Source organism: Podarcis raffonei, chromosome Z (assembly GCF_027172205.1).
Source record: "Podarcis raffonei isolate rPodRaf1 chromosome Z, rPodRaf1.pri, whole genome shotgun sequence".
NCBI classification, from domain to species: Eukaryota; Metazoa; Chordata; class Lepidosauria; order Squamata; family Lacertidae; genus Podarcis; species Podarcis raffonei.
This window is the reverse complement of record NC_070621.1, coordinates 22,531,199-22,556,594: the sequence shown is the minus strand read 5'-3', so window position 1 is coordinate 22,556,594 and position 25,396 is coordinate 22,531,199. Positions and strand designations below refer to the sequence as shown.

At 45.6% G+C, this 25,396-nt stretch overlaps 2 protein-coding genes across 2 annotated transcripts in view; one reads left to right on the top strand and one right to left on the bottom strand.

Annotated features, from left to right (window-relative positions):
• LOC128406487 (uncharacterized) overlaps positions 1-25,396 on the top strand; it is an 82,920-nt gene that overhangs the window by 24,291 nt on the left and 33,233 nt on the right. The window lies entirely within an intron of this gene.
• Positions 18,822-22,127, bottom strand: LOC128406486 (uncharacterized). Its single transcript, XM_053373912.1, has 8 exons — positions 22,090-22,127; positions 21,766-21,882; positions 21,445-21,524; positions 20,858-20,960; positions 20,387-20,470; positions 19,910-20,014; positions 19,550-19,613; positions 18,822-19,152 (listed from the first exon to the last, which is right to left on the bottom strand). The coding sequence occupies exons 1-8, from the start codon at positions 22,120-22,122 to the stop codon at positions 19,097-19,099; spliced, it is 642 nt and encodes a 213-aa protein (XP_053229887.1). The 5' UTR covers positions 22,123-22,127; the 3' UTR covers positions 18,822-19,096.

The following is a 25,396-nucleotide window of genomic DNA, read 5'->3' as shown; positions in this document are numbered from 1 at the left end:
TGCGTTCCCTTCATCTACCAGGCTTGTAATTCTGTCAAAAAACGAGATCAGGTTAGTCTGACATGACTTATTTTTCAGAAATCCATGCTGACTATTGGTGATCACAGCATTCCTTTCTAGGTGCTCACAGACTGTTTGCTTAATTATCTGCTCCAGAATCTTCCCTGGTATTGATGTCAGACTGGGCGGTAATTATTTGGGTCCTCTCTTTTCCCCTTTTTGAAAATAGGGACAACATTTGCCCTCCTCCAGTCTACCGGGACTTCGCCTGTTCTCCAGGAATTCTCAAAGATGACTGCCAGTGGTTCTGAGATCACATCTGCCAGTTCTTTTAATACTCTTGGATGCAGTTCATCTGGCCCTGGAGACTTGAATACATCTAAACTAGCCAAGTATTCTTGTGCTATCTCCTTAGTTATTCTGGGCCGTGTTTCCTCTGCTGAATCATTTGCTCCAAATTCTTCAGGTCGGGCATTGTTTTCCTTATCGGAGAAGACTGAGGCAAAGAAGGCATTGAGGCGTTCAGCCCTTTCTGTGTCCCATGTTTGCATTTCACCATCTTCTCCTCTGAGTGACCCCACTGTTTCTTTGTTCTTCCTTTTGCTACGAACATACCCATAAAAGCCTTTTTTGTTGCTTTTAACCTCTCTAGCAAGCCTGAGTTCATTCTGTGCTTTAGCTTTTCTGACTTTGTGTCTACACATGCTGGCTATTTGTTTGAATAGCTCTTTGATGGTTTCCCCCCTTTTCCATTTTTTGTACACATCCTTTTTTAATCTTAACTCAGTTAAAAGTTCTTTAGATAGCCACCCTGGCTTCTTTAGGCATCTTCCATGTTTCCGCCTCATTGGTATTGCCTGAAGTTGTGCTTTTACTATCTCCCTCTTAACAAACTCCCAGCCATCATGAACTCCCTTTCCTTTTAGTATTACTGTCCATGGGATCTCACCCAGCACTTCCCTAAGTTTTATGAAGTCGGCTTTCTTAAAGTCAAGAAATTGAGTCCTAGTATGCTTGGCTGCTCCTTTCCGCTGTATAGTAAACTTCAGAAGAGCATAATCACTTGCGCCTAATGATCCTTCCACTTCTACTCCACTAACCAGGTCATCAACATTGGTTAGGACCAGATCTAAAATGGCTGTTCCTCTTGTTGCTTCTCCCACTTTCTGGACAATGAAGTTGTCTGCAAGGCCAGTGAGGAATCTGTTTGACCTTATGCTCTTGGCTGAGTTTGACATCCAACAAATATCCGGGTAATTGAAGTCCCCCATTACTACTATCTCCCTTCCTTTTGCATGCTTGGCCATCTGTTCCAGGAAGGCATCATCTATGTCCTCCGTTTGGCTTGGGGATCTATAGTAAACTCCCACAATGAGGTCACTGTTATTCTTCTCTCCCTTAATTTTGACCCAAATGCTCTTACTTTGGCTTTGAGGTTCTAAATCTTGGATCTCTTCACAGGTATACACATCCCTGACATATAACGCCTCTCCTCCTCCTTTCTTGTCTGGTCTGTTTCTCTGAAATAGATTGTATCCCTCCATTATTACATTCCAATCGTGGGACTTATCCCACCAGGTTACAGTGATGCCTATTATGTCATATGTAGTTTGCTGTACCAAGAGCTCAAGCTCATCTTGTTTATTTCCCATGCTTTGTGCATTAGTGTACAGACATTGAAGTCCATTAATCATTCACCCGTTTCTCTTATTTAAGGATTTCCCCCACCACCACCACTAGGTCTGTGTGCTGTTTGCTCCATTTGGTCTATGACATTTAGATGATCATCTTCATCAATTGATAGACTCCTACCTTCAGTAGCACTGTCTCCCTCCCCCACATTAGTCAGTTTAAAGCCCTCCTGATGAGGTTTCTGAGATTTTTGGCAAAAGCATTCCTCCCAACTGTTGTGAGGTGCAGCCCATCGCTTGCCAGAAGTCCATCTTCAAGAAACTGCAGTCCGTGATCTAAGAATCCAAACCGTTCCTGTTTACACCATTTGCGAAGCCAGCTGTTCACTTCCACTATTTTTCGCTCTCTCCCTGGGCCACGTCGTTCAACTGGGAGGACAGATGAGATGACAATTTGTGCATTTAATTGCTTCAATTTCCTGCCCAGAGCCTCATAGTCTCTTTTGATCTTCTGGAGGCTATTGCTTGCAGTGTCATTGGTTCCCACATGAACCAAGAGGAAGGGGTATTTGTCAGTGGGTTTTATGATTCCTTGGAGTCGTTCAGTTACATCTTGGATCTTAGCCCCGGGGAGACAGCACACTTCCCGAGACATCTTGTCAGGCCCACAGATCACTGCTTCTGTTCCCCTCAGTAGGGAATCCCCTATCACCACTACACGCCTCCTCTTAGGTTTGGTTGGGGTTCTTCCGTGAGCTGTCCGTTCCAAGGTCGCCTGCACATTTCCTGAGGACTGACTTTGCTGCTCGCCTTCATATACCTGATCAACTGTAATGAGGGAGAGATCCTCAAATGGAGTCTGTTCTTCGTCTTCCACGCTAGGGGAGAGGACCTCAAAGCGATTGTGTATTTCTAAACAATCAGAGCGAACCCTGGGCCTCCTACTTCTTTGAGTCACGTTTCTCCATATATCTGGCTCCTGTGCTGGTGAACTAGCCTCCTTCTCAGGGGAGTCCCCTGTTTCCTCCTTGGTGGAGACGGTGTGCTCTGTTGCTTCCAAGAAGAGCTCCAGCTCTCTAATTCTTTGGAGCGTAGCTACACGTTCCTCCAGTTGCTGGACTTTGTCTTTTAAGAGGGCAATCAACATGCAATTGCTGCAGGTAAAGCTGCCTGCAACCTTTGGCAAGATGGCAAACATTGCGCAGGAACCGCAGGCGACTGCAGCTGTTCCCTCACCCTCCATCTTGAGAACGTGTCGTTGGGGGTGGCTACAGCGGTCCTCCATCATAAAAAGTGTGAAGAAAAAAACCTAGGTCTCCCCCAACAAAGGTTTGAGACAAGCTCCCCTAAATCTAAAAGATGGATCAAACTGCGCGCATCGCTAGGCGCGTGCCGCTGCCCTGCAAGCTCTGATAAGCTCCTCCCACAGCTAATCCCCTGCCTCAACAGAAACCCTGCCCCCTCTGACCTTTGCACAGGGAGAGCAGTTAATCAGCCACAAAGAAACACACAAAGAGACAAATGCTCATCTCCTCACCAACACAAAGAAGCCTTTGTCTTCTCTGATCTTTCATATTTTTCAGAGTTGAAAACCCCTGATCACCACTGTAGATGACACAACTGGGAGTGTCCTCAGTATCACTTGATGTTCTTGCTCTCATTTTGAAAAGATATCTATCTAGCCATATGCTGCAAAGGAAAAAAAAATCTATACTATACTATACTATACTATACTATACTATACTATACTATACTACAGTGACATGTTTAAATGTTACTTTGATTGTGCCTGAATCTTTCCTTCATACTTGCCACCCTCTCCTGCCACACCAGTGTGGTGCACCACATCCTTTGAGAACCACGGACCTAGGGCCATTTTCTGAACAAAAGCAGCAGCTCAGCTGGTTCAGGCAGCTTCTTCTTACATATTCTAACCTCACAGATACAAGATCATGGCTTGGAAAGGACCCATAGGTGACCCCACCCTAAAACAGCTCAAACACAATATACACCTAACTTTTAAAAAGTGCCTCCCATTGTTGTTGTTTGCAAGACAAGTGAGTGAACCCAGTTCCAGCTATTGTCCTATGGCCAGAGAATCTCAGGACATCTTCATGGCCCCACCATAGCCTTACTCAGCCTGTGCCAGAGAAATGCAGGGGGTGTAACACATGAGAAGGCACCACGAGGCATCATAGAACTGTAGAATGGAAGGGACTCAAAGAGTCATCTAGTCCAACCTCCTGCAATAAGCATGCTTATCTTCTGACTCTTCCCTCCCTGTTGGCCTCTGTGAGTTGAAGGGGGGCTATCTGAAGTAGAGGACCCTCCTTCTCCTCGTAGGAGCTTCCCGTGCAATACAGAACCCCATTTTTCCTTGAATGCCTGCACGGAAGAAGTAATTATTCCAGGGTGACTCGTAAGTCCACCACTTTGGGGGAATGAGATGGGAAAGCTGAAATTCCTTTTGCTCAGCCTATCTAGCACATGGGTTCACCACAGTGTAAAGGTAAACGTAAGAGACCCCTGGAAGGTTAAGTCCAGTCAAATTTGACAGACAACTTTTTCCACGTCATGTGGCCAACATCACTAAACCACTTCTGGCACACAGAACAGCTGGGCGGTTTTACATTATGCTCCACCACTGCACCAAGCCTTGCTCTTACTCTGATCTGGCTTCGCTGGATATGCTTCATCAGCATGTGAGGTCCTTGTGAAATAATCAGAGTGAGGCCAATCATTTTTGAGCCTGGGGTAATGGGGTGGGCAAATAGGAGCCAACAAGCACTACTGGTGATACATTCTCCCACACTTTGCTCCTGTTCGTGACTCTACATCCAGAATCCCCCCTCCCTAATGGTCCATGAACAGGGCAGTGGAGTTGAGAAGAATAATAATTTTGTCCTGTTAACTGCTAGTCAGAATGTTGGTGACTTCCTTCTTCATCAGAAAAGCAAATCAGGCCATTTCCACGCCCCCTCTGTTCTTCTAGGACTCTTTGGCTATTTTAACAATTACACTGGTTGCAGCTAGCCAGTTTCCCCACTTTTGGACTATCCTGCAAGGATAGCTATGCACCAGTTTCACTCTTCATATAATTGCGCTTGGCGGTTTTAGCTCTCCTCCAAACCTAGTGGCATGGAAATTTTACAATAATGTGCTAGAATGAAAAGATAGGGTCATTTAGAGCATTTCACATTTGTTGCCTTGATTTTTTCTAAACTCTGCTGAGCAAAGGTGAAGGTCCAGCATTTTGAGGAATCAAGTGCAGATGGTTTCAAATTATCACCAAAAGAAATGAATCCCACAGGGGAATCTCAGTGTGCATTGTTTTCATGAGAACTAGAGATGGAAATAAGTCACAAAAGAGGATTCCGAGCCAAAGGCTTCCTTACCTCTTCTCTTGAGAATGGCAAGTTCAAAGTTAGACCTCAGTGCTTTAGACTGGGATCCAGTCTCTCTTTTCATTTGTTAGCCAACTCCCACAGAATCCTGTCCCCCAAGGGTCAGGTGGAATAGCCCACCCCTGCCATTGCAACAAGAAGGCTGCAGTCCTGTACTGATTTACTTAGAAGGAAGCCCCACTGAGCTCAATGGGGCTTTCTTCTAAGTAGACATGCATAGGATGTCATGCCTTAATCTATGGGGTCAGCATTTTGTTGATGGATCTCAACCAAAACTCTCTGCTACCTGCAGCTTAGTCCGTGTAGTCCAGGATGACGACTCAGGAACATAACATGCTGAACAGTAACTTGATTTGTATTTGGTTTTATTATATACAGAATATAGCACAGCTTTTGTACAAGTTACAATATACACAGACTCTATTCAAACTCTACACACCAACCTCTGAACTCCGACACCAAACTACTGTGTCATGCTGCTTGTAAGGGAAAACTTTTAGCCAATCATCACCTGTTCCTAGGCTTCCCTATCTCCAAGCAGACATTCTCACGTAGCCTTGCTTTACTTGGCTTCTTGCCAACTCACTAATTGTCCGCTTCAAAGCTGCAGTTTCTCACAAACCTCAACACATTTTTAGGTCACCTTACATTGCATTTGTTAAATGTTTACGTGGGATAGGCAAGACACTTTTAGTCCATTTCCCCCCCTAATTTACACATAATATGCACATGTGCAATTATGTCCATTGCACGCAGGTCCTGCTATCGGAAATCTCAGTTATCCAAACACAAAGCGTTATACCCAAACCTTGCTACACGAACAGCTGTTTCAGATATCCAAATAGCCGGAGTTTGTCCACTTCCTTACTTGTTTGTCTTTTGCTGGTTGCTGGCAGCCACATCAGGCAGAAACTAAGGAGAGAGGAGATGAGACAAATCACAGATTATAAATGCTTCCATAGGAAATGATGGAAATTGCCAGCTCATTATGTGAATGCTCACCTAATGAACTATTTGCTGGGAATGCCTTGTGTTTGGAAATCAGGACTTGCATGTATACACATTCTTGCAAAGCACACTTGTAATATATTTCATGTTTGTCCCCCCCCCCCCGATACCTGCATATTACATACAGCTTACATTAATATATGCATTTTTGTAGAAATTACATGGTTGGAGAACTGTACCGCAAAATTCAGAGGAGTATGAATATTGGAAGTCTAGTGGTGTTTGGGGTCACATATTATTTAGTAAAGAAGAAGAAGAAGAGTTTGGATTTGATATCCTGCTTTATCACTACGCTAAGGAGTCTCAAAGTAGCTAACGTTCTCCTTTCCCTTCCTCCCCCACAACAAACACTCTGTGAGGTAAGTGGGGCTGAGAGACTTCAAAGAAGTGTGACTAGCCCAAGGTCACCCAGCAGCTGCATGTGGAGGAGCGGAGACAAGAACCCGGCTCACCAGATTATGAGACTACCGCTCTTAATCACTACACCACACTGTGATTTAAGGAAGATTCACCTATAAATGCAAACTGAATCAAATATCTTCCCCATCCCTAGTGAATACCTAAGGAGTTCTAATCATGCACCAAAAATGCCCCAATTTAACTTTGCAAACAGGAGTGTTCTACAGGTAGTCTTGCAGTGATCAGCAGCTGTTAAGTGGGCACTGGAGGGCATCCATTCACACCAATAGTTTTGATGCCACCACAGGACAAGAAAAGGCCACTGGACTTTGAGACTGAGCTCATGGGTGTGAAAAGGCCAGGTTTGATGTCTCCAAAAATAAAGTGTGGGTGAAATTATCAAGGCATTGTGGTGTGCACAGGTGCAATAGTATTCATTTACTTTTTTAAAAAAGCTCTAAATGAGCCTGTTTAATGGGGTGCAAGCTTTTACAAGTGTGTGTGTGTTTTAAAACCATAGAGTTGCCTGGCTTAGTAAGACCATACTAATGTACAGGCTCCAAGAAAGGGGCTCGCAGCCACTTTGATTCACCCCTGGTCTTCTCACTGTTGCACCACACTGAGCTAAACTGGAACACTGAGCTCCCTGAGTTCTAGCCATGGCCATGCTCCATCGTGCAGCAATGGAAGGAGCAGCGGGGAGCCTAGCAGCTGCTTGCTGTCATCTCAGTCTCTGCACATTGCTGTGATGTTGCTAAGCCTGTTTTGCCAACCAGCTCAGTTACAGGTTGGGAGTGTGTGTGGAGATTGCCACCCAATTCATACAAATAGCAGTAGAAAACCACATGGGGTAGAATATGACATCTGACGTATCCTAACTGCAGATTTAAATTGATTTTTTAAAATACAGTGGTACCTCGGGCTACATACGCTTCCGGTTACATACGCTTCAGGTTACAGACTCCGCTAACCCAGAAATAGTGCTTCAGGTTAAGAACTTTGCTTCAGGATGAGAACAGAAATCATGCTCTGGTGGCGTGGCAGCAGCAGGAGGCCCCATTAACTAAAGTGGTGCTTCAGGTTAAGAACAGTTTCAGGTTAAGAACGAACCTCCGGAACGAATTAAGTACTTAACCGGAGGTACCACTCTATTGGCATGGCATAATGCAGGAAGTCCCACACCATTTGCCACTGTAAACTAGAGGGCTGGAAGATAAACAGGGTCATTCATTTAACATAATTATCTTCAACTTGGTTTTTTGGACTGGACTCCAATTCCCACCGCGAATCCCTGCGATAGGGTGAGCTTCCGTTGCTCGGTCCCTGCTCCTGCCAACCTAGCAGTTCGAAAGCACGTCGAAGTGCTAGTAGATAACTAGGTACCACTCCGGCGGGAAGGTAAACGGCGTTTCCGTGCGCTGCTCTGGTTCACCAGAAGCGGCTTAGTCATGCTGGCCACATGACCCGGAAGCTGTACGCTGGCTCCCTCAGCCAATAAAGCGAGATGAGTGCTACAACCCCAGAGTCGGTCACGACTGGACCTAATGGTCAGGGGTCCCTTTACCTTTACCCAATTCCCACCAGCTGCTGCATCCATAGCCAGTGTCAAGGTGGGTGAGAGTTGTGGTCTAAAATATCTAGAGGGCACCCAGTGGCACAAAGCTGATCTAATGGAAGTTCCTGTGGGCTCATAGTTCCAACCTCCAAGGGAGATTAGCTTCTGCCTCTGCAGGACTCATTAAACTGGTCTTTCCTAGAACACACGGAAACACACTCAGTAAGTCTTAACTGAGGGTGGGTCATTTTCAGTGTTACACTTTCTATAAATAACCCCCCCCCGGATGCAAAAGTGAGCTGTTTGCTTCTAATTCTGAAGGAAAAGAATGCTTGCAGGGCTGGAGGGGATCCAAAGGGCCACCTAGACCAACCCACTGCAATGAATTTGCCTTTTTCATCACAGCCATGTGTTCAGCTGTCAGGTCAATTGTCCCTCACCCTATATAGTGCACCTGTAGATCTTTACATTTGCCCCTATTGAAATATAGAGGGTTTTGTGCTCCTGCTTTTGGTTCGTTGATTTGAATTGCTTATTGTCTATGTAAAGTATAATTCCTTTAATTTACACTGAAATGGGAATGCCTGTGTGTATTCCAGGAAGGGTTAAACTGAACGATTCCCTTGAAGCTAAATTAAGAGCAAAAAAGGGGCTCTCTGAGCTGTCTTCTTGGGTTGATACTTAACTGTTCTCAGGTCACTTTGACATGGTGTTTTAACCCTAGATTTCATGAGAGCTACTGAATTGCACCATCTTGGAAGGGTGGTGGCTGGAGTTCTCTGTTCTTAGAATCTTTGAGAATAAGGATTTAAATGACTTTCCTGGAGCTGCATAGTTTAAGGCAGGAAGTAGGCTGGAATGTAGGCTGTGAGGAGAGACAGATTTCTGCTAGGTCTGCTATAAATCTTTCATGTTTTGTAAGATGCTGAGTCTGTACCTTGGACTGACATATGCCTTATGGAACTGTTTGCATGTATCATCTGATGTTTCTGTTCTGTTTTGAGGAAGTTCTGAACGATCTAATGGGTCTAGACCAGGGGTCAGCAAACTTTTTCAGCAGGGGGCCGGTATACTGTCCCTCAGACCTTGTGGGGGGCCGGATTATATTTTGAAAAAGAAAAAGAAAAAAAGAACAAATTCCTATGCCCCACAAATAACCCAGAGATGCATTTTAAATAAAAGCACACATTCTACTCATGTAAAAACACGCTGATTCCCAGACCATCTATGGGCCGGATTTAGAGGGCAATTGGGCTGGATCCGGCCCCCGAGTCTTAGTTTGCCTACCCATGGTAGACAATTCTTCATTTCAAAAGAAGTCATTTTTTATGCAACCAGTCACTTCAAACTGTGCAATATTAATAACTGCAACAGTCTATAGATCAGCCTTCACCAGTCTGATGTTCTCCTGATGCTTTGGACTGCAACTCCCTTCAGCAGAACCGTCAGGCTGGCTGGGGCTGATGGGAGCAGGTATTGGAAGAAATTCACACTAAAATGCTGATGAGTTTCCACATGGACTATTAAAAACAAAATTCAGAACTTGAATTAATGAGAAACTGAGAGAAGCCAAAACAGACATGATTTCATCCCTGCAGCTGGATGACAGTTGCAGGGGAAGAAGAGCCGGAAAGGACTATTGCCCCCATGTCCTTCTTGTGTGCAACTACTGTGTTCCTTTATGGGATGCTGGGGGGTATGGAGAAGCAGGTTGTGAGGAGCAGGATTCTGTCACCTCTCCAGGCAGTGACTGCAGAACCTGAAAATGGTTGCTGTTGGTACATTTACAGTGGTGCCTCGCAAGACGGAAATTAATTCGTTCTGCGAGTTTTTTCATCTAGCGAATTTTTCGTCTTGCGAAGCACGAAATCCCATAGGAATGCATTGAAAATCAATTAATGCGTTCCTATGATCAAAAAAAGTCCAAACAAAGCCAAATTTGGTACAACAAGAGTTTATTAACTGCTCTTTAAAGTCACACATACTGTAAAGAGCATTTCAAAAATTGAAGGAACAATAAATTAAGTTTCTAAACATGACAGAAAAACATTTAAAAATCAACAAAGTGTACAGTACATTTTCTAAGACTCTGGGGGACAACTCGAAGAAGGTTCCTCTTCCACTCTTTGCTTCTTGCTGAAGAACCTGTCCATGGTCTGCTGCTTCATCCGCCTTTTCAGCACCTCCCTGAAAGGCGACAAAGTGTTTGCAAGGTCATGTACCACGTGCTTGTCAGGGTGGTGCCGCTGTGCAAAAGCCTGCACATCCTTCCACTTCTGGCAAATGTCCCTCAGTTGCTTCCTCCTCTTCCAGCGAGGCCTGCTCCTGCACAGCCTCTGCCTGCAGTTCGACCAGCTCCTGGGTGGTCATCTCGTGGTTGTGCTCCTCCACCAGCTCGCTGACGTCCTCCTCTGTGACCTCCAGGCCCATAGTCCTCCCCAAGGCAACAATGTCCTGCACCACTGTTGACTCTGGTGCATCAGATTCACTTGGTGCCACACAGTCTGGCCACAGGCTGCGCCAAGCGCAATTCAAATTTCTCTGGCTGATCCCGTGCCAGGCTGTGGTGATCATCTTCAAGCAGGTGACGATGTCGAAGTGGTCCTTCCAGAATTCCCGCAGGGTGATGTTGGTGCAATCAGTCACCTCGAAGCATCGCCTGAAAAGCTCCTTGGTGTAGAGTTTTTTGAAATTGGCGATGAGCTGCTGATACATCGGCTGGAGCAGTGGCGTGGTGTTAGGCGGCAGGAACATGATTCTGATGAAGCTGAACTCCTCCAACAAGTCCAACTCAAGGCCTTTAGGATGAGCAGGAGCATTGTCCATCAGAAGCAAAGCCTTCAGCGGCAGGTCGTTGTCCAGCAGGTACTGTTTGACAGCAGGGCCAAAAGCAAGATTGACCTAGTCCACAAACAGCACACATGTGACCCAAGCCTTACTGTTGGATCGCCACATGACACTCAGCTGCTCCTTGTCGACCTTGTGTTTCTTGAAGGCCCGTGGGTTCTCCGAGTGGTACACCAGCAGGGGCTTGATCTTCAGGTCACCGCTTGCATTGGCACAGAAGAGCAGGGTCAGACGGTCCTTCATGGGCTTGTGGCCAGGCAACTTGGCCTCCTCCTGTGTGATGAAAGTCCTTTTGGGCATCCTCTTCCAAAACAGCCCGGTCTCGTTGCAGTTGAAGACCTGCTGTGGAACATAGCCCTCCGTCTTCACAACCTCCAGGAACTCCGCTGCAAAGTCTTCAGCCACAGGAACATCAGAACTGGCAGCCTCTCCATGCCTGACCACGCTGTGGATTCCAGATCTTGCCTTGAACCGGTCAAACTTGCCTTGAAGACTTCTGGCTCGCCTGAGGTTCCTGGCTGTTCCCGGACGAGGTCTGCGTGCAAGGCCTTGGCCTTCTCACAAATGACGGCCTCAGTCACTGTGTCCCCTGCACGCTGCTTCTCTTCTAACCAGATGAGCAACAACTTCTCGACCTCCTCCAGAACAGCTGGGCGGTTCTTCACGATCCTGGTGACTCCCTTGGCTGCATCAGTCGCAAAGATCTTCTCCCTCATCTTCAGGATGGTCCCGATGGTCGATGGATTCCTCCCGTACTCCCTGGCGAGGTCTGTCACACGCATTCCACTGTCGTGCTTCCGGATGATCTCCTTCTTCATTTCCAGCGTCACCTTCTCCTTCTTCCTCTCGCCGGCCTCTGCAGCAGCAGTCTTCTTGGGTCCCATGGCAGCACAGCTCCTACCTTCGCAAACTCAAAAAAAATAAAAAATAAAAAAAATCAGTGCTTCACATCCAAAAAATTCAAAAGCACCCAGCCACCCACCACACAGAAATTCAAACCCAGAACCAAGTCCTTGAATTCCAAACACCCAACCCAAAATCCAAAACCCCCCAAAAAAGTTTTAAAAGTTTAACTTACCAAATGGCTGCAAAAGAAGTTTTGGAAAAGCTTCAAAAATCACCAAAGTCTTTTAAAACAAATAGCTGCAAAAAAAGTTTTGGAAAAGCTTCAAAAATCACCAAAGTCTTCAAAAACCTCAACTGTTCCCCCAGCACCCACCCACCACACAGAAATTGCAAACCCCTCCCCAACTGTTGCAAACCCCTCCCCAACTGTTCCCCCAGCCCCTCCCCAACTGTTGCAAACCCCTCCCCAACTGTTGCAAACCCCTCCCCAACTGTTGCAAACCCCTTCCCAACTGTTGCAAACCCCTCCCCAACTGTTCCCCCAGCCACCCACCGCACAGAAATTCAAACCCATAATTTTTTTTCAAAAAAACAACAACATGGCCCAATGGTCACAGAATATCATAAAAATGCAGAAAAAACCACACAAGCTTCCAGATTCTTGCAAACCCCTCCTCAACTGTTCCCCCAGCCAGCCACCACACAGAAATTCAAATCCAGAAATTTTTTTCAAAAAAAAATTAAAAAATGGCCCAATGGTCACAGAAAATCAAAAAAATTCAAAAAAAACACACCCTACACAAGCTTCCAGATTCTTGAAAACCCCTCCCCAACTGTTCCCCCAGCCAGCCACCACACAGAAATTCAAATCCAGAATTTTTTTTCAAAAAAACACAAAATGGCCCAATGGTCACAGAAAATCATAAAAATTCAAAAAAAAAAAAAAAACCACACAAGCTTCCAGATTCTTGCAAACCCCTCCCCAACTGTTCCCCCAGCCAGCCACCACACAGAAATCCAAATCCAGAATTTTTTTTAAACAACAGCAGAGTGGCCCAATGGTCACAGAAAATCATAAAAATTCAAAAAAAACCACACAAGCTTCCAGATTCTTGCAAACCCCTCCCCAACTGTTCCCCCAGCCAGCCACCACACAGAAATCCAAATCCAGAAATTTTTTTAAACAACAGCAGAGTGGCCCAATGGTCACAGAAAATCATAAAAATTCAAAAAAACCCACACAAGCTTCCAGATTCTTGCAAACCCCTCCCCAACTGTTCCCCCAGCCAGCCACCACACAGAAATTCAAATCCAGAAATTTTTTTCAAAAAAACCCAACATGGCCCAATGGTCACAGAAAATCATAAAAATGCAGAAAAAACCACACAAGCTCCCAGATTCTTGCAAACCCCTCCCCAACTGTTCCCCCAGCCAGCCACCACACAGAAATTCAAATCCAGAATATTTTTTTAAAAAAAAACCATGGCCCAATGGTCACAAAAAATCATAAAAATTCAAAAAAAACCCACACAGGCTTCCAGATTCTTGAAAACCCCTCCCCAACTGTTCCCCCAGCCAGCCACCACACAGAAATTCAAATCCAGAAATTTTTTTCAAAAAAACACATGGCCCAATGGTCACAGAAAATCATAAAAATTCAAAAAAAAAAAAACCCACACAAGCTTCCAGATTCTTGCAAACCCCTCCCCAACTGTTCCCCCAGCCAGCCACCACACAGAAATCCAAATCCAGAATTTTTTTTAAACAACAGCAGAGTGGCCCAATGGTCACAAAAAATCATAAAAATTCAAAAAAACCAAAAAACAACCCCACACAAACTCCCAGATTCTTGCAAACCCCTCCTCAACTGTTCCCCCAGCCACCCACCACACAGAAATTCAAACCCAGAAATTTTTTTTAAAAAAACAGCAGAGTGGCCCAATGGTCACAAAAAATCATAAAAATGCAGAAAAAAACCACACAAGCTTCCAGATTCTTGCAAACCCCTTCCCAACACCAAGTCCTTGAATTCTAAATACCCCAACCCAAAATCCAAAACCCCCCAAAAAAGTTTTAAAAGTTTAACTTACCAAATGGCTGCAAAAGAAGTTTTGGAAAAGCTTCAAAAATCAGCAAAGTCTTCAAAAACCTCAAAAAAGGCTACCACACCGCGTGCTATGAGTTGCTCCTCGAAGTCAAGTCGCAACTGCACCTCTTCAAGCAATGCACCCTGGGTATTAACGGTTTTACGAAAAAGGAAACAAACTTGCAAGACGTTTTCGTCTTGCGAAGCAAGCCCATAGGGAAATTCGTCTTGCGAAGCACATCGAAAAACGAAAAACTCTTTCGTCTAGCGAGTTTTTCGTCTTACGAGGCATTCGTCTTGCGGGGCACCACTGCATGTACATTGAGGTGCATTTTAGGAACTGTATTACTTTTCATGTCACTATAAATTGACGTGGCTTCCTCCGAACAGAATGGCCAGTCTTTTCGGTCTGGCCCCTGTTCTTGTGCTTTTAACAGCTGCTTGACCTGCAGACATTAACAGATGAAAATGCTGACGTCCTGAAAAACGGCTGGTTTCTACTGGCCAAGATGCCATTAAAAACACAGCAGCTGGCCAGGTCAGTTTTTTCTGGTCAGTTGGCCATCCAACATTGTCATTACCTCCCACTGCCACACACCCACACCCTAACTACTGTCCTGAACCTTATTCTTTGGTGATGGAAGTGGAAATTCATTTTCAGATACCCTTCCCAGCCCCCATCACAGAAATACAGTTCCCAGGGGTCCCTTGGGGAGAAGGAATGGCTGTTAAAGAAGTTTATGTCTACAACGCAGAAACCCCAGGAGAGGGAAAGTGAGAAGTTTGTATCCAGTTCTCTTCGGGGATAAATGTTCGCAGATGTCCGCCCCCCAACAAAACACACACACACACCCAGTCTGATCTTAATGTTGCCTACTGAGAATTCCAGCACCTTTGCAATATCTTCTGTTCTCCAGGTTCTGCAGAAATCCCTAAAGCCCAAACCTCCAAACATGCATGTTCTCAATTAGGAGAGCAGCAGCGCTTCCATCCCAAGTATTGGCAGGATGGGAACACTGAGCCATTCCTATCCACTAACCTTCAGAGGAAGCAGCAAGGCCTGACAATGTTTTCCCCTCAGGGCTCTGCCTTCTCAAAACTCACAGCCAGGGAGGTGCTGCTTAAAAGAAAGCCACGGATGGTTCCATCTCATAGCGGCACACTTTCCTCATCCCAGCTAGTGTGCATATTTCAAAAGAAAAACCCTCCCCAACACACCTCCAGGGTTGTTCAGGAACCATTTGTATAGGGGTTTGAAATTGTTTTATATGATTGAAAATATACCTGGCCTTTGCAAAGCATGTCAGAGTGGTCTGAGCCGCTCTGGTACACTATTCAGAAACCATTTGCCAGCACCTCTCAGGTGGGTGCCATTGCCATTATAAGAGAACTCATGGTGCGTTCCAGCACCTCTTTTTCTAGAAAAATAGCACTGGGTTTGTTGTATCGATACAAGACAATAAAAATAATTAGAAAAAATAAAAAAATTCTTCCCCAACTATGGACCTGGAACCAAATTACATGGATAACCTGATGGAATTTCAGTGGCATGTACTGTGGCTTTATTTTCCTGGAACTCACTGGACTACAAAGGCAAGCACTGTTGGGATTTTTGACTACGTGCTATTTGATGCAGCTCACCACAGAAGCAATTAAGGAGTTGGCCGAAGGCCAAGAATACTGAGCAGAGACAGTTATTCTACCTAGAGATATGGGACCTTGGATACAACTCTGCTATAGGTAGAGATCACCACATAGGCATGATGGCTCATGACCTTCCTTGTTGGTTGGTTGGTTGGTTGGTTAGTTGGTTGGTCAGTGTGTGGTTTGAGAGTTTATTGGAGTTTGTTCAGTGAGAAAGTTAAGATCCATGTCTGTATCCTGTATATAGTAACTTGTGAGTCTGCTGTAAATAATAAACCTATAAGTAACCAAGTTACTGGTAGCAGCGTCTTGTTCCTGCTTCATCCTGCCTGCAACCGACTGCTTCTGGACAGTCTGCGTATGCTCTGCTATATTCAACAGGTTCTGGCTAAGATCCTTCAAAAGAAAAACCCTCCCCAACACACCTCCAGGGTTGTTCAGGAACCATTTGTATAGGGGTTTGAAATTGTTTTATATGATTGAAAAATACCTGGCCTTTGCAAAGCATGTCAGAGTGGTCTGAGGCGCTCTGGTACACTATGCAGAAACCATTTGCCAGCACCTCTCAGGTGGGTGCCATTGCCATTCTAAGAGAACTCATGGTGACTTCCAGCACCTCTTTTTCTAGAAAATTGTCTTTTTCTAGACAATACAAATAATTAGAAAAAAATAAAAAAATCTTCCCCAGCTATGGACCTGGAACCAAACTACATGGATAACCTGATGGGATTTCAGTGGCATGTACTGTGGCTTTGTTTTCCTGGAACTTACTGGACTACAATGGCAAGCACTGATGGAAGAGGCATCTGCCCAACTACATGTTTGATTTATTTGTCCAGACCAGAAACCTTATTAATGTTTTAAATAGCTTTATACCTAGTTTTCAATGTCTCATGACATACAGTGGTACCTCGGGTTACATACGCTTCAGGTTACATAAGCTTCAGGTTACAGACTCCACTAACCCAGAAATAGTGCTTCAGGTTAAGAACTTTGCTTCAGGATAAGAACAGAAATCGTGCTCTGGCAGCGTGGCGGCAGCAGGAGGCCCTATTAGCTAAAGTGGTGCTTCAGGTTAAGAACAGTTTCAGGTTAAGTACAGACCTCCGGAATGAATTAAGTACTTAGCCTGAGGTACCACTGTACTTAAATTCCTCTTTGAAATAATTTCTGCATGCTTGAGTAATGCTGTAAGGTTTGACGCAGTGCTATTAAGAAATTGGAAACATTTGGGGAGGGCCTGCTTGAGATGCAACCACAGGCAACTGACCGATTGATTTGTTTGCTCCTCCTGCCTTTACTTGCCTGTTCTGCAATAGGTTTTTTTTAATATAATGTGTCTTTGTATGTCATTTTCACTAATATATTCATTTTGTGCACATTACCCCTCAATATGTGCATTTTTGGAAGCATTATTTGGCTGTAAAACTGCATAATGCAATTTGGATAAATGTGAGTTTTGAAGGATGGTTGTGTTTTGGTTCTCATATTGTCTCCAAGAGTGAGAATTTGATAGATCTGGCTTTAAATGTGAATGAAATATAAGTTCTCCCCAATCCCTGCTCATGAATGAGAAAGTTAGTGTTTGCTTTGAACAAGAATAAAACTGCACCAAGGTGGCAAGATCAATCTGCCCATATTGATGAGCAGCCTTGGGGCTCCCGCCAGTTGGCTCCTGCCAAAAAAAGCTGCACAGTTTTTGGTGCTGCACCACCCCTCCTCTTCCGCCTCCTCCACATCACATGGCCCCCCACTCAGAATTTTGGGTGGAAGGCGGAAGAGTCCCTAAGACCCTCAAGTGTATGTGTTGTGGACAGGGTGAGGGTGGAGGAGGCAAGTGACTACTGTTGGGGAGGAGAGGTGAAGCAGTCATGGCGGAGAGCGAAGGTAAGCCAGGGCCCACCAGTGGGGTTGTTGGATGTGGAAAGTGGTGAGCCCCAAAGAAGAGAAGGGAAGCTGTCCAGTGAGAAGGGGAGGTGGATGCATCTCCAGAGGTGGTGGGGAGGCATTGCAAGTGTGTTGAGGGTCCAGGTCCTGTCCCAATTGGCATCATCAGGATGTTGGAGGGTATGTCACAGTAGTGCTGTTAAAGCCAAGTTGCACGCAGGCCAGTACCTCCAGCAGGTTCCCCAGTAGCAAAAGAGAGGAAGGTGCTATTGGAGACCCCCAGCTCCAGATCTCTAGTGCCTGGCCCCAACATGTGTGCTGTGTGCTGGGTACCTTTCTGCTGATCTTGAGCAAAATTCGTACCATGCATTCAAAGCAGGCATGGCCAAACGTGGCCCTCCAGCTGTTTTGGGACTACAAGTCCCATCATCCCTAGCTAGCAGGACCAGTGGTCAGGGGTGATGGGAATTGTAGCCCCCAAACAGCTAGAGGGCCAGGTTTGGCCATGCCTGATTAAAGCATTGCAATAACACTTTTAAAAAGCCATGGCTTCCCCCAAAGAATGCTGGGAAATGTAGTTAAAGGTGCTGAGAGTTGTGAGGAGACCCCTCCATTACCCTTCCAGAATGACAAGGATCCTGAGAAGTGTAGTTTGTTCAGAGTTCTTAGAGTTGTTATGAGTCCTCTTAGTTTCCTCACAAAAAATAAATAAGCTGGCCATTGCTGGTGTGCAATGCCTGCCACCCATAGATTGAAAAGTTGCATATGGCATCGTAAAAGCCTGGGAAATGTAAGCCTTCGGTTGGTGCCACAAAGGTAACACTGACGCAGCCAGGAATCCTTCTCTGCGAAGCTAATCCCAGAGGCAACAACAGAACACATCCTTGGATCTCTCCCTCCCTTTCTCATGTTACCATACATAATTTCCTTGGCAGGGCTGTTGTACCTTCAGGGCCACGTAACAGGCCAGGCCTTCTCACCACTCCTCTCAAGAAAAACCCTTCACCTGCTATACTCCTGCCTGTTATGCAGCTTTTCACAGCTGCATCTTTTCCCCCCAAGTCCAGAGAAGTACTGATGAGGAAGTCTGCACCTGCTGACTTTAAAAAGGGCAGACTCTTCCCATCAAAGCTTCGCAATGTGCTGTGCCACCTGCCCTCCTGCGGCTCCTGACCATTCTGCTTCAGCCCCCAACTCCAGTCCAGGTGGCATCATTGTGGAACACTGTTCTGCTGCTCATACGGAGAGGAAAGACAATTCAAGTAGGTACACATGATGAAGATCAGGATACTCCATGCTTTCTTTTTTATAAAAAGTCAAAGCAGCAACTAGGGAGGCAGCTTCAGTGGTGGTCGGGGGGTTGACCCTTCCCTCCCAAACCTTTTACTTGATCTAAATCGCCCTCAGAAGTTGCCAGCAGTGTCTCTTTCCTCACCCCACCCCAGAAAGAAACCTCTAAGCCACAGCACAGGGGTGCAAGTAAAGTGATGGAACAGAAATCACAAAGACAAATGTAAGCTCAGAATTGCTCAAAATTCAATTTTTATTTAAAGTGGGAAATACCCTCAGATAATGGCAAATGCCCTCAGATAATAGTAAGTGCCCTCAGATAATGGCAAATGCCCTCGGATCATGACAAATGCCCTCAGATAATAGTAAGTGCCCTCAGATAATGACAAACACCCTCAGATAATGACAAACACCCTCAGATAATGGCAAATGTCTTCAGATAACACCAGACAATGATTCCTTCTTCACCACACACATCAATCTGGTTTGGGAAGAGGATTCAGTACGCCTCATTCAGTGGTGGGAACACATCCTGAATCACAGCCTGGATGTCCGCTGGATGGAAAAGAAGATAAGAAAAGTGAGTCTTCCTTACAACCAGGCCCAGACTCATCACCAGGCATTCTTAGACAGGTAATGCCCCCTCCCATGCCCTGGCAAAGCCCAGTGGGGCTGCTACCCACCCCCAACATCACCACCCCCATTGCCAGACCATTGGGGGTCACCGGCCTCCACCACCTGGATCCAGCATCCCCATGGCATCTGGGAACAGCTGTTCACTCTCCACCTTGCTTGGGGGCTTTGAGGCAGGGCTGGGATTTCAACCTGAGGCAGGTGTGTTACAGCAAAGAAGTGAGCCCTCCTCAGACCCCAGTTAGGCTGCCAAGGATGGCTTTGGGGTGGAGAGTGAGCCCTGTGGGTTTGTTCTGTGCTTGCAGAATGGAGTACTTGCCTTCGCTGATGTTTAGGAACAGTGGAGTGAGCTCCTCGGGGAGGACCCTTATTATGACCCCCGGCTGTAGAATGAAGAAAAGTCTGAATTAGGTCCTTTTTAAACCCCAAAGTATCTACTAAACCCCACTTCCTTGCCTCCAAGGAAGCCCACCTCTGTGGGCTCTGCTGCCTAGTAGGTGGAGGCCAAAGGGCAGCACCAAAGAAGTGCACAAAAAAACTACCACCTGAATAATCCTGGACACACTGGGAGACCATGTTACTTCTCTGCCCAACACCAGGTTTGGATGTCTCTTTCACTGAGATAGTCTTTTGTAAGCCACTTTGAGAAGCCTCTCTGGCCCATAAAACAGATACTTACAGTCAGATGATTGTATTTCATAGCGTTGGCCAGCAGGATGGTGATACTGCTGGTAGCCAGCGCTCTTTCAAGCACATCGTCTGAATTGAAAAACTGGGCCAGCGTCTGTGGGAAGAAAAAGCACCTTAGTATCAGGGGGCTGGTTTGAGCTACAGAGGCAAGCTACCAGTTCCACTGAGGACTCTCCCCCACTATCTGAGGGAGATCCTTTGTTCAATGTTCCAGACAGCTCAAAAAGGCTATCTCCCAAGTCACTGAGCCCCAAATTTGCTTTGGCCCCCCCCCCCGGCTGCTGCACCCAGGTGGAGACTGAAGAAAGGGCCTTGACAAGGGTGGCCCCCTGTCTGAGTGGCCTGCCCTTCCCTAGCGTGTCAGGGGACACCCATGTTCTGGGTTTGTGATGCTGCCTGATCAAGCTTTTATGCCAGCAGGCTCTGCTGAAATGAATCAATACCCTCGTCCAACCAACACACTTACTTCCAAGAGGGTTCTTAGGCACTGAGCGGTTGGGTCTTCAGTCAGCAGGCGCCTCACAATTGCATGAAACAGCTGCTTGAGAACCTGGTGGTGAAAACCATTTTCACAGAGGTGGATTCACAGATTCACAGGAGGAGATGATGTGGAAAGACGTGGGGGTGTGTGAGAATAGTTAACAGATTTTTAGCATCGGATAAGGATGATACTAAAGCAAACTGGCAGAATAGAGACAAATGCCAGCTTCAAATGAGACTAAGAGTTTTCACTCATGGACAAATAATGAGGCAAAATTCACTTTCTGAATGGAGATGACGTTAAAAAAACCCAGTGAAACAAAAAGCATTATCTGTGTAGCTAAGCTTATGGTCGCACTGAAAAATTAGTAAGAAATGAAATGATGTGCAAACTTTTCAGGAGATAAATTGAACCAATAGAAGTCAAGATTAATGATCAAAGCTACAAAGAATTTACCTCCCTGTCAGGATTGCTCAGTCCAGGAATGTGAGCAATCGGAAGAAGCATCCCACGGATGATGGCCCTTTTCTTAACAACCGCATATGCTGGTCTCACGAAGCTGTCACGATGAAGCAGAAAATATGAGATTGAATTTCCCAAAGTCCTATGGATGATTTTCAGGCTTGTTGGGAACCCCACAGCCTCTAATTTTGGACCTCTCAAGCATGTACATTTAAAAGCTACACAACCCACTGAAAAACTAATCCCATGTCAGACAGCTCCCTATTGACCCATCAAGTCCCAGCTTCCGTTAAGGAAGGGGAGAGATTGGGGGAGGGAAGCATAAAAGCCACCCATGATTTTTCTTTTCTTTTTTAGAGACAGAAGCTTCCATTGCTCCATCCTGCCTACCCTATCAGCTTGTTGTCAAGCTCAAGATGGCACTCTTGGCCCATTTATTCAGTCCCTGCTATTTCCCTGTGTTTTGATTCTTCCCTCAGTCTAAATTGCCAGCTACTGACTGCCCTTTCCTCAAGCAGCTCACAAACACCCCACTTTGCCATTTCTAATTCCCAATTGCCCAAACAATGCTAACAACATACGTGAGGCAGATGACGTCATTCATTCCCCTTTTCAATACTTTGAAGGGGACCGGAAACATGTACCATCTCTCCATGATGTCCTGAGAAGAGTTCAAAGAGCAGAAGAGCAAAGTTAGTTCCCCATGGAATTCAGGGGGGCTGCTCCAGCCCCAGATTCAGGGGTTGACTTCAATTGCAGTTGGAATGCCTGTCCCAAATGCCTGCAAATTCTTCTTCTTTGCCAGACCCACAAACTTGCTTTTCACAGACCATTACCCAAACCTCACCCCCATCCCCTCCGCCCACCTCCCCACTGGATTTCTCATCCTGAACCTCACTTACCAAAATGACCTTGGTCACAGGATCTTTCTGATACACCACGGCATTAGGAGCCACATTACGGGTTTGATCACATGTGAAGTGCACACAAAAGAGGAAAAAATAATCCCTGGCCAGATCCTGAAAGTGGAAAAAGTCATGTTTTTAATCAGGAATGGACTTTCTTAACCTCACACCTGTGAAAGCCATGGGGGGGGGGAGGGATTGCTCCTGGATCCCAGGAGACAAACATCAAAACCGGCATTTTCCTGGGCTAGTGGGTGGGGGGAGGCAGGGGGGGGACTGTGCTGAGGGGGGGGTCTTGTACCTGCTCCCACAGATACTAACCTGGAGAGCGGTTTCAATCGCCTCTTCCAGCATTTCTGCAACTGAAAGAGGAGAAAAGGATATGAAGGAAGGTTCATCCATCTATTTACATCTCAAGCATCAATTTCTTACTAAACCTCTTGCCACCACTCTTAGGCCTCTTCAGAGGACCCCTTCAGATGACCCTCTCTGCTCCCCGTCTCCACACCCCCCCCCCGTTCTCTCACATCTCCCCTTCACTTTGGCCAAGCCCCCACCTCCTTCCCTCTCTCCTGCTTGTCTCTCTTTTCTTTCTTTAATGTGTTGTGGCTTTATTCTGCACTGTAAGGCTGGTGGTGTATAAAATGGCATGTGGAGTGGAGAGACTGGAGAGAGAGAGGCTTCTTGTCATGTCCAATGGGGTGAGTGGAAGATTACAAGCAGACCAGAGAAAGGACTTTTCCACAAATTGCTGAAGGATGGAACTCCCTGCCACTAGATAAGGGGATGGCTGCCATGTGGGACGGATTAGAGAAATTTGTGGCAAATAAGGTCATTGGCAGCTAAATATTTCCCCCAGGAAGAGAGGCAGCATGTCTTTCAATAGCACCAGTTGTTGGGGATCACGGTTCCTGTTGTGGACTTTGCCCTAAATATCTGGTTGGCCACTAGGGGAGCAGACTGCTGGACTAGAAGGGCCACTAATTTGCTCTCGCATGGCTCTTACAAAGAAGCCTGAGCACCAGCCACCTTCTTATAAGACTCCTTGCTCTCATCCTGACCTCTCCACAAAACAAGACACCTCCCCAACAGCACCTTCACCTAACCTCCCTTCCTAGGCAGATCTACTACAACAACACATGCACCACTTTCACATATTTGTAGAAGAGATCCTTAAAGGGGTGACCTTAAAGGAGTGACCTCTGCAATCCCAAGACCGTAGGCTTTGCGGGTGGTTAAAGCTAGAAGAGATGGGGGAGAGGTGAGAATGAGACCCAGAGCCAGAAATAATGTGTCGAGAATTGTCCCCTGTGGAGACCACGAAACCACTGCAGAATAGCCCAAACAGAAAAAATGTGCAGCCTTCTCTGTTTCAAACTATTGAATGGCAGTTCAGTGAAATGGCCTCTAGCATTTCCAACACATCAGCATCTCTGGAGAGGGCCTGCTAAAGCCTCCACTCTCCACTGATTCAATGAAGGCACAATGATGGTCCCCCAAATCTTGGCCAAAGCCACATTCATCAACTGCCCATCAGGGTTCAATTTTGCTCAGTAGCCACACAATGAAACTGCTTGCACCATTACAGTTTGCACCATAAAAAATCCCCCAGCAAGGTTTGATTTTACTCAATAGCTACACAGTGAAACAGTTTCCACCATCACAGCTTGCACCAATTTTTTTTTAAAAAAACAAACCACCCGGAAACAAACCACTCTATGGATATAAGAAACATAATGAATATATAGAATATATAGAAATTGATACTGCACACACACACACACACACACACACACACACAATTATTAGCAATTGAATGTTATTTGCACATGCACTCATAAGTAGCATTATCAAAGCAATGAGGGGCTGCTACAGCCTCTACTCTCCACTGATTCAATGAAGGCACAATGATAGCCCCCCAAATCTTGGCCAAAGCCACATTCATCAACTGCCCATCAAGGTTCAATTTTGCTCAGTAGCAACACAGTGAAACAGCTCAGTGAAACAGCTCAGCAGCAATACGGGTTTGCTTGCACCATTACAGCTTGCACCATGAAAACCCCCCATCAAGGTTTGATTTTACTCAATAGCAACACAGTGAAACAGTTTGCACCACCACAGCTTGTACCATTAAAAAAACACGCAGACACAAATCACTCTTTTTAAGAATATACAAAACTTAGTGGAAATGGAAAATGAAATGATATCATGACCAATATAGGATTTACACAGAAAACAGAAAATTAAGCCTATAGAAATTTATACAAGTTTAGTAATACATATATAATTAAATTGAATATGATTTGGACTTGTACCAAAAGTGGCAAGGTAAAAGGTAGAGGTAAAGGACCCCTGGCCAGTTAAGTCCCGTCAAAGACGACTAGCACTATCAAAGTAATTAAAGTAAATATAATTCCCATCTCCCCACCCCACCTCCCCAAGCCCATCTAGTTGGGAAATGAATTAAAGTCCCTAACAAAAATGGGGGAAAACCAACAACCCATTCTTACCTACCTCAAGGCAATGATCCAAGCCTCACAGCACACCAGACAAAGTGAAGCAGATATAGCAAGCAAGGAAGGAAGAAACCAACCAACCACACCTCCAGAAAATCACACCCCCAAAAGAACCACCTACATCAGTGACGTGACTGAGGCATGTGTCCTTCCAGGCAAAGCAGAGGAGTAAACTTCGGTCCTACCGTATCTACAATTTCCTGGGCTTTGACATGCATCCAGTCAGCTTTGAACTTGTTTTTCAAAACAAAATGAGCTCACTCATTTGTTTAGATGGAATGGCAGCGTTTACTGCCCCTCTAATCAAGAAGCCAAGGTCTCCAGCAGCCTTATCAAAAACTAGAAATATGTGTACTAAGTTCCAAGGAACATCTGCAGATGAAACACCAGTTTGCCCCAGTGCTGTGTTTTTTAGATTCATCATGGCTACTTTAAAGTGCACAGTACAGCAAACCTTCCAAGTTTAGGAGAAGGCCTGTAGATCAGTTGTGCATGCTTGGCATGCAGAAGGTCCCAAGTTCACTTCCCTGTGGCATCTCCAGGAAGGGCTGGGGAAGAAATAAAAAACCGTACAGCTTCTAGTTTTATAGTCCTGTTTCATCGTTTATCCTAATAACAATAAACCTTCTCCCAAGACATGCACAGTATAGAAGAGTCTTTCTATATAAGAACACAAGTACAAAAATCCTGAATATAAAAGGAAGGACATTTCAATAGTGAAAAGGTGACTTTTCTTCTCTTTTCTTCTTTTTAACTTTCGTGCACCAAACTATACTCAACCTAGGAAAAAAGGGGGAATCAGTGTGTTTTTCTATGGTTGCCACAGGCACACAGTGGGGGAGGGGAGGCTGAGGGGTTTGTGCACCCAACTGCCTCTCCCCCGAGATAGGGAGACACCTACCTTCCAACATTTCCCCACTGAAAATAGGGACGTCCTATTCCATGATAATAATAATCATAGTATCTTAGAGTTGGAAGGGACCCCAAGGGTCATCTAGTCCAACCCCATGAAATGCAGGAATCTCAGCTAAGCCATCCATGAAAATGGTCATCCAACCTCTGTTTAAAAACCTCCAAGGAAGGAGAGTCCACAACCTCCCAAGGGAGTCTGT

Excerpts from the sequence above, each read along its gene's own strand:
- LOC128406486 (XM_053373912.1), bottom strand. The coding sequence starts at position 22,122 with ATGCTGGAAGAGGCGATTGAAACCGCTCTCCAG. Across the intron at positions 21,883-22,089 it reads CGATTGAAACCGCTCTCCAG|GATCTGGCCAGGGATTATTT; the intron begins GTTAGTATCTGT and ends TTCCACTTTCAG. Across the intron at positions 20,015-20,386 it reads GCCTAAGAACCCTCTTGGAA|ACGCTGGCCCAGTTTTTCAA; the intron begins GTAAGTGTGTTG and ends TTCTTCCCACAG.